Source organism: Arachis hypogaea, chromosome 11 (assembly GCF_003086295.3).
Source record: "Arachis hypogaea cultivar Tifrunner chromosome 11, arahy.Tifrunner.gnm2.J5K5, whole genome shotgun sequence".
NCBI lineage: Eukaryota > Viridiplantae > Streptophyta > Magnoliopsida > Fabales > Fabaceae > Arachis > Arachis hypogaea.
Window position 1 is genome coordinate 11,969,642 of NC_092046.1, and position 15,775 is coordinate 11,985,416.

Below are 15,775 nucleotides of genomic sequence, written 5' to 3' on the forward strand. Positions count from 1 at the left end.
TATTTCTGATGTGCTTCACAGTGAGGCCACATCTAGGAAACTTCTCATTCATCTTATCTGCAAGCTTTTGAAATGCTCCCGGTTTAAATTGACCGGCATCCGCCCTCTTGCCTTCAACAACCAATTCCTCCATGAAGACCACAAATTGTTCAATTTCTTGTTCAGTCCACTGACGTGGTATGGAAGCCATTGATGCTGGATAATATAGTTGCACAATAATGAAAAAAGAGGAATTACTATAATAGCAACAACACAATAAATATCAAATCACTAGCAGAATTTTAGTATAGCAATAGTTACTAGCATATTAGTAACAGAGGAACACTACAACAAATTAACAATTGCAATAGAATTTAAATAATTACTAATAGAATAATTCACCAATTTCAATAAAATTAGAAACAATCAAATCGTACAATAATAAAACCAACTGTATCTTTAATTAGAATACAACTAATTAACCCGAGTATGCAAATACATTATGCCTAAAAAAAATTCAAATAATTTCTAGTACAACAATTTATAGTCCACGATAATTGCAGATATAATAAAACTAGGAAAAATTTGAAACTTTACGTGTCATGTTCTGCTCTCCATATTTCCCACATTTCAGTTGCTAAGTCCTCACGCCATTGTGTCCACTCATAGCTACTTTCCACAACATCAATTATGTCGGCTTCATCAACAATTGTGTCATCTCCTACGGGTATATGCTCTGGTAAAAGAGTTGCATCTTCCTCGGGATCAACATCCATGTTCATCCAAATAAAATTTTGTAACAAACAACACGCAATAATAATGTGGTTTTGAATTCTAATTGGATAGAATGAGGGGCTTCGTAGAATTGCCCATCTCTTCTTAAGCAACCCAAAGCACCGCTCAATCACATTTCTAGCCGAAGAGTGCTTCTTATTAAATAACTCTAGACGATTTTGTGGTGCACGGTGACCTTGAGCCCACACATTCACATGATACCTGACATTTCTATAAGGAGATAAAAATCCTCTACCATTGGTATAGCCAGCGTCCACTAAATAATAAGACCCTAAAATTGAAGGATGGAAAAATTATAACGGGTATATTGTAATTCTTTAATAGATAGCTAATTTACTTATCAAAAGATTAATTTAAACATACCAACAGGTATTTTCAGGCCATTACGTCGAGTAATTGCATCTCTAAGTACCCTTGAATCAGATGCCGATCCTTCCCAACCGCTAAGGACATAGACGAAATTCATATTCCGATTGCAAACTCCTAAGACATTGGTGGATATTCTAGATTTCCTTGTCCAATACCTAGATTTATCACTCGTGGGGACTGTGACATCTATGTAAGTGCCATCTAATACTCCTAGACAACCCTATCAAATGGACAAAATAAAATAGTTATTACATACAAGTAAACTTGACCAATAAAAATTTAAACTTTATGCAACACCTTACCTTAAACCATTTCCATCTGGGATCTATACAATCCTCTGGTACAGGGTCTGCCTTTGTAAATAACACACTTTGGACACGCAAAACCGAACCTAATACCTTATGAAAATACCTACTAATAGTTTCACCAGACCTATAAAACCTAACTTGTACGCTGCGATTTTTGGTATGATGAGCTAATATGATCAAGAAAGTTGCTACTTGCTCGCCTATGCCAACATGACCATCTTCATCTAACCCACCTTGAACTTGTAGCAATTCACACAAATTTGCAAATGTATTCAAACTCATTCTTAACTCCCATATGCAATTTCTATCTCCGTCTGCCCCAATGATGTTATCTAATGCATCTCACCTTAATGCCAATGTGTTCACTCTTCGCCCAATTGAAGAATGACCCAACCTTCTATTCCTAATATACATATATAAAGTAACTAAAAAAACAACATCAACGTGTCAAATTGCATTCTCATGATCCAGTAATATCCAACACATAGCTTAATTTTTTCAGAACGATCCATCATCACTTCCTAACAAACAATAAAAAGTAAATGTATAAAAATAAAATAAATTCTAATATCCAGTTTGACAACACTAAAAAATAAGCTTTTCTTTATCATTTCAATTAAACTTCAAATAGAGAAAAGACTCATTATATAATCACATACTCATATTATCAGGCTAATAGTTTTTGATACATAAATGGAGAACTCTTAATTTAGTTACCATCACCTATAATCTATTTTATTGACCAAAACAGAGAAAATAAGATAACCCAACATAATACTCCAACCAAATCCCATTAAAAATATAATCATTTCAGATATTTAAAACTATAAATTTGCATGCCTAGAACAGGGAGAACAGAAGAGTACCTAACACATATGTGCTCAAAAAGAAAAAAAGAATATCCAATCTAACAACATACAAATACAACATACAAACAAACAAAAATATTATAATTATGTCAAATCTTGAGTTGAGTTTTCTAGCACAGATGAAAGAGAAAGATTGTGATAGAACAATAAAAAACTTCAGAAAAATGGCAGCACACACAAGTGGAGAAGACACAAAGCTGCAGAAAGCCAGAAACAGAGGAGAGGAGATTAGAATTAGTTAAAGTTTGTGAAAAGAAGAAGGAGATTGTCTTAGAATAATAAAAAGTTTCACAAAATCAACCAACACATACCCACAATGAAGAACACACGAAGCTTCAGAAAACAGAAGACAAGAGCTCAGAATTGATTAGGGTTTGTAAAAAGAGAAGGAGAAATTTGGAATTTAAAAAAATCAATGAGGATAAAATTGTCCAAAAAAAAGGTTTTAGATCCATGTCCATGGCTTCAATTCCGTGTCTCACCATTTAGAAGAGACACAAAATACACGTATTTCATGTACTCTTGTGTGTAACCGTGTCTCTCATTTTTTTGTGTCTCATACAACAAATACTGGACGTGTGTCACCGTGTCTATGTCTTTGATGGACATGGACAATAACCAAACGGGCCGTTAATGCATTTACTTATTATTTATTTATTTAAGATGATCAGAACTATTTATACTATCAATGGCTTAAATTGCGTTACTTTTCTCTCTAAAGTAAATGAACAACTTCAGAGGAGCCAAATCCCAAAGCGTGATACCCTACCCCATTAACCCGTTTTCTTTTTTTTCTTTTTATTTTTTATTTTTTTAGTTAGGGGTATTTTCGGAATAAAAATTAAAAATTTGATAAAAAGAACGATTTTAAAACTAAATTAAACCTTCGGAATCATTTTGTAGGTAAAAAAAGGCCGGAGACGAAAAAAATTTTCAGCCTCTACCTTAGGACCAAAATCGTACTTAACCCTTCTAAATTCATTTCGAAAATACATATTAAGAATACGGCTGGATATACTGACATGTGATGATATTTAGGTGTATCTAAGTATGTTCAAAAAAGAATTTTTTATTTTTTATTAAGACACGATTAAATACAAAAGACACATATATTAAATGAGTATCGATGAGTATCATATCTAAAATGTATCTGACACACAAATACAAAAAATTAAAAAAAAGTATCCGTACTTCATATCTTATAAGTTTAATTTGCATAGTTAGTGATGGGCGCTTTGTCTAAATTATTAGCTCCATTTACACTTAGCTAATGCTATTTGAATGAAATTTTCACTTGGTCGAGATTTTCTTTTGGTCGCATGTTCTTGTATAATATAATAATGTTAAATAAAAATAACAGTTCCACCTTCATTGTAATTTTTTAAGAATTTATATTATACATTTTTTAAGATTTTATTTAATATATTTTCTTAAAAATCTCATGAATCAACTCTATAATTTTCTAAAATCTACTCATGTTGTTATTACTCTACATTGATAACTAATAAGCAAAAAGACATTTTGGAATAACTTAGGTTAGAACATTAAAGAATTATCGTATGTTCATAACACGCAGTGGAAGAAAAAAATTTTTAAAGATTTATTTTGTGCTTAAAATTTATTCGAATAAATAATATATAGATCAAATTTAAATACCTGTATACGCTAGTAAAAATTATTTTTTTTTCTTTGATGGTTCGAAGGCTCTATGCGTATCCACACTGAGACCAACTTTTGCTGTCAACTCCTTGACTAATAAACCTCTGCTCTAAATTGAAAAACCTCTTACAACTCTTTGCACGCCATAAAATTCTTTTCCAAGAATTAGGCTCACATACATTTATGTGTGTAGAAGTAAAGGAATAAAACTCTTGTGTTTTATTTTCAAGTTTTCTCTACTCTTGGTATACATATATAGTATGAGATTTGTTACTGATTTTAAATTTGAATCTCAATTCAAATTTAAATCATATCGTAATTTCAAATCTGAATCCTTCAAATTTTATGAATCACATCATAACAATTTAAAATAGAATCCGTTAGGATATCATCCAAACTTAGAATTTAAATTTAGAAATAGAATAACTAATTATTCTCAATTCTCATTTAATATTCTCAATTATCATATTATTATTATTATTATTATTATTATTATTATTATTATTATTATTATTATTATTATTATTATTATTATTATTATTGTTTATTTTTTGTGCAAGCAAAAAATATAATAATATTCTATTTAAATTAATATAATTATTTATTTGATCGAATCAAAATAATAATTAAATAATTATACAGCAAAGGTTGGAACACTTGTTAGTGTGTGACCCATAGGTTCAATATTAAGCGGGTAGTAAATTAGTCATACTCAATTTACTAATTAAGGTTGGCGCTAGCAACACTCCGCAATGACCCAATAGTATGAAGTAATATATTTTTACTAAGAATCCAAGAAAAATAAAGTATAATTCCTTCCATCTTTCTAACTCTTGGTTAACCCTTAGGTAGCATTTGGTGGAGAGACAAAGACTGAGAGACAGGGACTAAGAGACAGAGACTAAAATAAATCTCAGTATTCTTTTTGGTGCAAAGTGGGAGACAAAAATTGAAACAAGAATGAAACTCTAATTTAATTTGTACAAAGGATAAAATTGAAATTAATTAATTGAAATGAGGATATTTTAGGTATAAAATGTTATTATAGTTTCAGTCTCTATCTCTAAAAATTTTAGTCCTCTGTGTCCTACTTTTTGGAGGTACTGAAATATTGAAATTTTAGGGACAGAGACAGAAATTTTAGTACCAATCTCTGAACCAACAAACATGATATTGAGTCTTAGTTTCTCAGTCTCTGTCTTAGTACCGCAAAACAAACGCTATTTTAGAGTATGGTTTAATTGTCAAACTCTAATTTGTTACTATTATTATAATGAACTGTGAATGACCTAAGAAACTCATTTCTTCATTCATTCAATTTCTTTTACCAAAGTTTTATTCATCTCAGTCATTATAATCATAGAGCTCAAACTCTTTACCGAGAGTTGACGGATTCTTTACTGACTAATCATTAATTTTACAAGTATTTAAATCATACCTAATATCCATTCAATTAGCACTTTAGGCCCTAGTGTATTAGGTATCTGGAATCAAAGTATAATAAATACATTGTTAATTACTATGACAGTCGCAGGACAAAGAAAACTATATTACCGTGTTTATCTTGAGAATATCCTATTGACAAATATGCGGTAATTATAACCATTGAACATTCTCAAATTGAGTCAGTTCAATGGTCATATCTCTATATGCACCATATATATATAATTTAATAAATGAGATCTATTAATTTTCATCCAATGAAGACCATATATATATATATATAGATTTTTTCAGATTATTAATGTCCTTTTAATAATCCTATGACCAAGAACAATTTAGATTAAATTATAAAAGATTTATCTCTTAATATTATAATCACTATCACAATGATAAATCCCTAAATTTAATCAAGGACCTTATTATATTGATATTTTAATATTATAATAATAACAAATTATTTGACACATGATTGATTGGATTGTGGTCATACTATTTATTCCTAACAGACATCTCTTGTGATATTAAGTCCCAAACATATGTACTTTGACGAGTAAATAGTCAAATTCATTTTTGAAAGATCACTCATTCTCTAAATTGATCACCAAAATTTTTTTAATTAAATTTATCCTTTAAAGATTTTAAGCTGATCATATTAGTCCTTTCATCACTTTCGTTGCTCATAGCGTCAAAGTTTACTGATATAGTACATTAAATGACACTACAGTACATACATGACATTCCTAATTAGCTGTTAACATGATAAGTTTATGAAATTAAATTAAATCAACCTCAAATTGAGGAATTTGATTGCCTCAAAATCTCTTTAATTTGGTGTAAATTTAATCTAATTGCACAAATTTATCATGTTAGCAACCAATTAGGACTATCAAATGTAGGGATGGCAACGGGACAGGGCGAGGACAGAGAATATCTCCCTGCTCGCCATCTCTGCTCCCATATTTGCTCTCCGTCCCTGCCCTTGATCTCTGCTATGGGAGAATATTGTCTCCCATCCCCATTCTCTGCAGGAAATAATTTTTTTGATAGTTTTGACTGATTATTAATTTCCATAGAAGAAAAGCTACAAGTATCTATCCTATACAAAAATAAAAATATTTTATACAATAATGCTAAATGGCAGATGACAACTTCTTTCAAACTGACACAATGAGAGAACGCGATGGCGAAGCAGAGCACATAGCAGCGAATGAGGTGGGGGACGCAGAAGCGGGTAGGAGAATAGACACGACGATAGAGTTATAGAGAGGAGTACGGACGCACCGTTGAAGAGGAGAAAGAATGTCGTAAATAGAGAAAACGGTGCAGTAACGGTGATGGTGTGGTAAGAAGAGACAGTGGCGAGGGAGTGGCTGCAAAGAGGTTGGTTGGATGGAGTATGGACGATGCTAGGAATTTCTAAATTAAAGAAGGGTTATACAAATTAGAATTAGGAATTTAGGCTTTCTATATATATATATATGAGAAATTAACTAAAAAGCATATATGAAAAATAAACTATTAAGGTGAATGCTACCTTACCCTTTCTAAAGTAACATGTAAGTTATCTATTTTGATGTGTCACATTCTAATTCGATGTTTATTTTAATACATTTGTTATATATTTATTAAAATATATATTTAAAAATTTTCTTATATTAACTAAATTTTAAACTAAAATATTGATGTGACAAATTAGTGTCACCGTGCAAATTTTCAATTTAAAAAGTTTATTGTGTCAAGTAGATCTTTAAATTTAGAAATTTATTCATTACAATTTGGTTTCGAACTATATGAAAAAAAAAAAGGAAAAAATTGAAACACTTTATATCTTGTTTTTTAAAAATTAATGTAGCTAGTTTGCAATTATTTTTTATGAAGGTCTGGATTTTTATTTAATTTTTGTTAGAAATAAGAGATTTTGTGTGAAAAATAAAAGAGTAATATATAAAATTATTTTTCAAATATTTTGTTAAATTTCTAACAAATTTTAATGATCCAAAATCAATTTCTTATTTTTTATTTTATTAGATAAATTAGTCATCCAACAAATTCTACTAAAAATTTAAAATAAATAAACACCCATTAAAATATAATACATTAGAGAGGGTAACTTACATGTTATTTTAGAGATGGTAGGATAGCATTTACCAACTATTAAGGACATTTAAGTAAATTTATAAATTTCGAGTATCAGTGAAGACGGGGTGGAGATCCCCACTCAAGTTTTCGCGCTTGCCTCGTGAGAATTTTGCCCCCATCCCCGTCCCTGCGAAGAAAATTTTCCATAGTCGGATCTCCATTCGAGGCGGTCCCCGTAGGATCGCCGTTTCTCAAAGAGTTTTGTCATCCTAGTCAAGTGTGTGTTGTGGTTCGTGTGGTGTCACTTAACATGTCACATCAGTAAATTTTGATGTTAACAACGGAGGTAACAGAAAGCTTAATATGACTAATATAAAATTTTTGAAAAATGAATTTGATTAAAAAAATATTTAGAGGACCAATTTAAAAAATGAGTGATCTTTTAAGAACGAATTTGACCATTAACACTTATCAGGACACAAAGAAACAGTTGGAAATGAAAAAATAAGAAAAGAGGAACTATGGACGCATATTTTTGTAGCTAATTTTTTTAAAAAATGGAAGAAGATTGTTTGTAATTGAGTGTAGTGATTAATTAGTGTGTTTTTCTCTTATATGGATTTTATTTTTATTTTTTTTTTTTGAATTTTAAATAACAAGTCGGATCTTTAGATTTGAGGAATAATAAAATTTGTAGAAAAATTCGCGGATCAGATTTTATAGAGCACAAATTGAAAAATTCAATTTGTATTAAAATACATTTTTTTTCACGGTAAAATAGATGAAAGATCTGATTTGCATATTTAAAAATTTTTTAATACTAAAATACAAATCTGATCCTGAAAAAATTAAAGAAAAAAAAATAAATATGACACTTAGGTTTACATGTTTTAAAAGAAATAAAAGTCATAAATTTGAATGTGAGATTTGTGTTCTCCACATAAAAAAACACAATGAATTTTAACATTAATAAAAAAATACCACCGAAAGAATAACACTAAAATTAAAAAATGCATTTTTGTTCATGTTTTATGTGGATACTTTTTACTTTAGTATTAAAAGTGAGTAATAACAAATAAAAAAATTATAAAAAAGTATGTAATATATATATATATATATATATATATATATATATAATAAATAGTATAAATATTATTTTTTATAAAAAACAAAAAAAAAAGAAAGAGAATTATTTACCAAAAACCAAAAACATGGTAAATCGCATTCAATGAGAAGATTTATAGAATAGAAAATAGAAGCAAAAACTGGGGCACTTTTATACTTTCAAAATCCAAATATGATTTATTAGAGTAAATACCCATAGTAGTCCCTGAGATTCACGCAATTACTCATAGTAATCCCTAAGATCTCGATTCCCTATTGTAGTCCTTCAGATAGAGCTCCGAGCACTCAAACTAGTCCCTGGCCATATTTCAGGTGATGACTCATCACCGGAGCGCTGATGTGGCCTTGGATTGCCACGTGAGACATGTCCAAAACGACGTCGTTTTGGGTTTGGTGCCCTTGAAAGCCAAAAACGACGCCGTATAGTTACTTATTATGAAAAACAGTTTTCTCCATGAACACAAACACTTCGTCTCTTCTTCTTCCACCCTCTGAGTTCTTCTTCATCTCCCCATCAATGGCGTAGCCATAGGGTTGTATTTGCTGGGTTTACAAAAATTTGAGAGAAGAAGTCATCTGATCAGAAGTTGTTGTCGCTCTTCCCTTCCCTTCCTTCACCACAAAGACGAGGTTCTGACGTTGTGATCGGACTCAAGGTACCTTTTTTTTTTAATTGTGTTTATGCATTTTACTTTCTTCAACCATAACTATCATCATGGTTCATCTCAATGTTTGGCACCTGCAGGTATCCCGTGTGTGCACGCTTGTGCTGCCCTGTCTCGTGTGAATAAACAGCCAGAAGACTTCTGTCACAGATGGCTGACTATGGACTCATACAAGGAAACTTATAACCACCACATTAATCCAATTCCGGGTCAACCAATGTGGGAAAAAGTAGAGGACTGTAACAGGCCACATGCCCCTAAGATCAAGACAAAACCTGGAAAACTAAAGATGAAGAGGAGGATGGATGCGGACGAGAAGAGTGGTTTTGGAACTAAGAAGCCTAAAGTTGACCCAAAACTCTCAGGCAACACTGCAGATGGTGTACACCTAAAGAGACAGCTGGGTGCCTTTACATGCAGTTAATGTGGTGATAAGGGGCATACAAAGAGAGGCTGCAAAAAGAAAAGAGATGCTGATGCTGCTACTGCTGCTTCTACAGAAGCAGCCGCTGCCGCTGCCGCCGAGGCGGCTGAGAAGAAGAAAAATGATGAAGTTCATACTGTGCCTGAGAAGCCTGTTCAGCAGTCCCAAGACGTTTCTGGCCAAGCAGATTTGGGAAGCAATCCCCAGGAGATCGAATTAACTCAGCCTTTTGCTTCTGAGCAAGAGGATTCTGAAAAGGTAACTAAAATTTTACATTTGAGTATGTTGTTATTTCCATGCATAAATAATAATTAATGCCACTTATTTCTCCTATAGGATCCTGCACCAAAAAGACCTTCGAAGCTGTCACCATGAAGACGATCCTCTAATCAGCCAACCGCACCAACAGTGAATCCCTTGCAGGGTGCATCTTCAGCAACATCTTCAAAGTTTGCCAACTTGATGCAGTTCATTCCAACGCCAGGATTTAGGCCCCCAAGAAAGAAGAATTGAATACTTTAGATATATGTACTTAGGAGTTTCTGTTTTGTGTTTTGTAATTAGTCTTTTCCATCGTATAATGACTAGATGGTGAACTGTGATGCAAAGGCCTTTTTGGTATGCCTTGGCCTTGCTTTTGATGAAACTACAGATAGCAGCAACATGGTTTCTAGGCTGCCTTTTATAGTCAACTTTTGTTGTTTCTTGATAAACAATGGAATTTATGTTAATATACTATGCTATGTGGTTTACCATTCAAGAAGCAGTTTCTTTATCTTTTTTCATACACAATGGAATTTAAATTAACAACAATTTCATAGTTAATAGCACTTTTCATTCCATCAAGAAGCAGATTTTTACAAATGTTGATAACAACGAACCCAAAACCACCAATTTATTCATCATTTACAATACAGGATCACCAACAACACTGTCAATACACACACAGCTAACACTAACAACTGGGTCATCACTTTTTGCATCTGGACATCCTCCTCCAACCTTCGAAGCCTCCAATCAACGTTGATCTTCACTTCATCACCACACGATTCTGACTTTTCAACCTGTTCCTCATTCACAGAATCTGCCCACACAAAAAGCCCGCACCATCTCTTCCCACTTGTATGCAACCAATAAAGGATCAAAGTTTAGAGAGGAACAGCTCAAGAACAGTCAGGGGAGGCATAACAACACAAGAACAGTCAGGGGAGGAGAATAACAACAACACAAGTGATTATTCTAACCTACATTATTATTGTGGCAGCCATAGAACGGTTTATTCGGATTCGAATCTGTGCTAGACCATCTGAGAACTGGCCTACAGCCACAGCCGCACCATTCTGGCAGGGCTGATCTTTTGCTCTTCGTTTGCGTTCTACTCCGGTTCCAGCTAGATGGGGAACGAACAGAGCTTCCACCTGCAGTGCTACCTCCACCCATCATCGACATGAGTAGCAGCCCCGGATGAGAGTGCATGAACAGGAACAAGTGTATGGAAGAAGAAGAAGAAGAGGTGAACAAGACGAAGAGGGGAGGTGTATGAGAATTTGGGGATTTAGGGTTAATTATACTAGGAGGGACCAATCTGAGTAAAAATTGGAACTTAGCCAGCTCAGCTAGCCATTGGCAGCACTCCAGCGTGCCAATCCTAGGCCACGTCAGCGCTCCGGTGATGAGTCATCACCTGAAATATGGCCAGGGACTAGTTTGAGTGCTCGGAGCTCTATCTAGAGGACTACAATAGGGAAATCGGGATCTTAAGGATTACTATGAGTAATTGCGTGAATCTCAGGGACTACTATGGGTATTTACTCGATTTATTATGAACAATTATGCTACACATACAAATTTTTTTTAGCAATTAAATCCAACTAAATTGGTTCAACCACAATAAAAACCAACTTCACAATAGGAAGTGTGTAAACACGCGCTCGTGCAACTGTTCAGTAGCGCAAATATTAATATGAAAATGCTTTGTCTCTTTCAATGAAAACTGAAACGATCAACTTCAAACGACACTCAAAATCTTTGCGAAAACTCAAAGAAATCTCGAAGCTACTTTCGACTAAGAAACACAGAAAGAGAACTAGAAAGATTATTGAAGGTATTGTTCACTAATTGTCCAGTTTTTTCACATTTCTCTTTCGCATTTTCGATTGTGAAACACTTGATAGTCATATTTTTGTTTATTTAGTAGATTCATTTTGTGTTTTTCTGTAAAACCTGAATAAATAATAAATAATTAATTAATAAATTAAAAGTAAGCTCACGACCAGTAGGACAGACATGCATCATACTGTATTCGTTTGAAATTGCTTGGGTCTACATAACTGTTTTAGTTTTCCTAACTGTATATTTTTATTTAATTGCTAATTATAATACTTGCAACACATGCTCTCTACTTGTGATTTTCTTGTAATTGAATATTGTATGTGATTGATCCTACTGAACTGAGAAATCTTGTGATGGATATTACTAAACTGAATATTGAACTAAGAAATTTGAATATTGGGGTATAGATGACGATGTATTGAGAATGATCGAGGCAAGAGGTAATTGATAGAGCTAAGACTTTAGCAAATAAACCATGTTGGGATTAGTTAAGACCCTAGGTTTAAAATTTTGTGATATTGGAGATTTAGGATTGCCTAGTGAGTTCATGTCTCTTTATATAGTCTTTATTTGGAACTATTACACTACTGGGAACCTTCGGGTTCTCACCCATAGTGAATTTTGTATTTTTCAGATGCAGGGCATGATGCACCTCGCTGAGTGTGCTGGATTTTGTTTGGCGAAGCAAAGAAGACTTTTTTGAAGTTTATTTTGAGTTATTTAAACTTTCTCCACTTTTGAGATCTTTGTTATATACTCCTCTTAGAGGTTTTTATTTTGGAGAAACAACATCTTATTTTGTATAATTTCTAGTTTGTAATATTCTAGTTGTCATTGTTTTCACGGGTTGAGACTAGCAATTATTATGTATCTTATTTTCAAACATATATATATATATATATATATATATATATTGCTTCTGTATATGACGATCACTTGCGTTAACGTGGTTCAAGTGTGACTAACGGCTGTCAATTGTTTAAAAATATTTTTTTTCACGGGCTCTTAGTTACATTATTATCCTTTGGATATTACGTATGTATTTTTCTTTTAGGTATCGTAATACCTCACCACATTTGATTTACGGCTTAAGCATAAAGCTCTGTATGGTAGGGTGTTACATTACGGTATTAGAGCAGTTCGTTCCTGTAGAGCCTGAGGAATAGACTGATTATGCTTCTGAGCATCCTCTGGATTGTGTTTATATGCTATTTAGGATATCTGTTTGATGAGTATAGCAGAATTGTTCATGAGCATACTTTTGGAAATTTGAAGTATTAAACTTGAGATATTGAGACTAATCACCTTAATATCAATTGTTTGGTATGGACAAGACCCAAATGGTGTCTCATGGATGTGAGTGCAGTCGATGACGAGATCGGAGAATCAAGTTTGTTAGGTCCCGAACTAGTGGCAGAGACCACGGAACAGATTAAGAAAATCTGGCATTCCAAGTTGTCCCGATCAAAATTGATGACATTAGTGTCAAGAGACTCCGTGAAAAGGAAGTTATATTGGTGAATGTGCCTGGGAGTCAGGGCGGAGTGAAAGGATTATCCCTACTCTGTTATAGGAGACTAAATTTTGAGGGCGAAAGTTCTTTTAAGGTGGGTAGGATTTAAAATTCGGATAAATAATAAATAAATAATTAATTAAAAGTAAGCTCACGACTAGTAGGATAGGCATGCATCATACTGTATTTGTTTGAAATTGCTTGGGTCTGCATAACTGTTTTGGTTTGCGTAACTGTATATTTCTCTTTAATTGCTAATTGTAATACTTGCCATACATACTCTCTACTTGTGATTGCCTTATAATTGAATATTGTCTGTGATTGATCCTACTGAACTGAGAAATCTTGTGATGGATATTATTGAACTGAGAAATTTGAATATTGGGGGTACAGATGACGATGTATTGAGAATGATTGAGGCTAAAGGTAATTTATAGAGCTGAGATTTTAGCAAATTAACCCTGTTGGGATTAGTTAAGATCCTAAACTTGAACTTTTGTGATATTGGAGATTTAGAATTGCCTAGCGGGTTCATGTCTCTTTATATAGTTTTTATTTGGAACTATTACCCTACTGGGAACCTTCGGGTTCTCATCTGTCGTGGATTTTCTATTTTTTTTTCTGATGCAGGGTATGATGCACCTCGCTGAGTGTGCTGGATTTTGTTTGGCAAAGCGAAGAAGACTCTTTTGAAGTTTATTTTGAGTTATTTAGACTTTCTTCACTTTTGAGATCTTTGTTATATATTTATCTTAGAGGTTTTTATTTTGGAGAAATAGGATCTTGTTTTATACATTTTTTGGTTTGTAATATTTTAGTCGGCCTTGTCTTCGCGGGTTGAGACTAGCAATTATTATGTATCTTATTTCCGAACTTATGTGTGTATATAATATATAGAGTAAAGTATCGTTTTTGTCCCAACGTTTGGGGTAAATTCTATTTGTGTCCCTAACATTTAACTTGTCCTATTTGTATCCCTAACGTTTGTAAAAGTGATTCAATGTTATCCTGCCGTCAATTACACATCATGAGCGCTTTAGTTTCAGTTTTAAAAATCTCTTCTTAAAGTTAGAATACAAATGTCTGGGATAGAATTGATGATCTACTCCGAAAAATAGCTCATCAAATGTTGAAACTAATTCCTACAACATTTACATAATTCACTTTTCTAGGGACATAATTGAATTTAAACACAAATAGAGGGTATAATATTAAAATCGAACACATCCAAGTGAGACCTAATTGAGAATCAATACATTCAAGTGAGAATAATTGAAAAATATAATCTGATTTGTTAGTATAATTGATAGTAGAATAACATTGAGTCACTTTTATAAACATTAAGGATACAAATAGGACGATTTAAACGTTGGGGACAAAAATAGGACTTACCCCAAATGTTGGGGACAAAAACGATACTTTACTCTAATATATATATATATATATATATATATATATATATATATATATATATATATATATATATATATATATATATATATATTGCTTCTATATACAATGATCACTTACATTAATGTGATTCGAGTGTGACTAACGGCTGTCAATTGTTTAAAAAAATTTTCACGGGCTCCTAGTTATATTATCCGTTGGATATTACGTATGTATTTTTCTTTTAGGTGTCGTAATACCTCATCACCTTGATTTACGACTTAAGCATACCTGTGTGGTAGGATGTTACATCTTGCGTTAAAGTAGATATTATTGTTCTCATTATACTGTTCATTTGGTGATAACTGTGTTAGGTCGGTGTAAAAATGTTATTGTAGTATTTCTCGTATAGTTTAACCTATGTTTGCATGTATTTGAGGGATTTGAATGTGTTTTTGTGCATGGTTCAGTGTTTGCATGTTTTGAACTAAGTTTGTGTGTAGTAATAAGTAACAACTTTTGGTGCATTTTGTCTGCATAGAGGTGCAATTAGTGTTGTTGTCCTCTTTTTGTTGTAACTAGGTAACAAAATGTTGTTGTAGTGCTTCTGGTGTTATTTTGTGCATGTTTAAGTAATTTGCATGTATTTTGGTCTATGTTTGAGGGATTTTCATGTTTTGAAATTAAATTTAAGGGATTTGTTGTAACTAGCCCATAAAATGTTGTTGTAGTGCTTCTGGTGTCATTTTGTGCATATTTGATTGATTTACATGTCTTTTTAGACTGAGATTGTGTGATGTAATCAAAAAATACTTTCAATGCATTTGATGTGACTTTCAGTGCATTTCATGTGAATTAAGGTGTATTTGGTGTTGTTGTTACCTATTAACCTAATTTTTTATTCCTTATAGAACAGAAGATAATCAAGAGAGTTGCTGAGAGGAGCACCACAAAGAAGAAAAAACCAAAATATCAAATAAGGATATATATGTTAAAACAATCCATTTTTGTTTTATAAATATAGTTATGTAACATAATTTTCATTT

The 15,775-nt window shown here is 32.5% G+C and overlaps 1 protein-coding gene across 1 annotated transcript; it reads right to left on the reverse strand.

Moving 5' to 3' along the window:
• Positions 1-572: 572 nt before the first annotated feature.
• On the reverse strand, positions 573-1,733 carry LOC112720981 (protein ALP1-like). The gene is made up of 3 exons (XM_029289890.1): positions 1,446-1,733; positions 1,138-1,363; positions 573-1,045 (listed from the first exon to the last, which is right to left on the reverse strand). Exons 1-3 carry the CDS (start codon positions 1,731-1,733, stop codon positions 573-575), a joined length of 987 nt encoding a protein of 328 aa, XP_029145723.1.
• Positions 1,734-15,775: the final 14,042 nt, after the last annotated feature.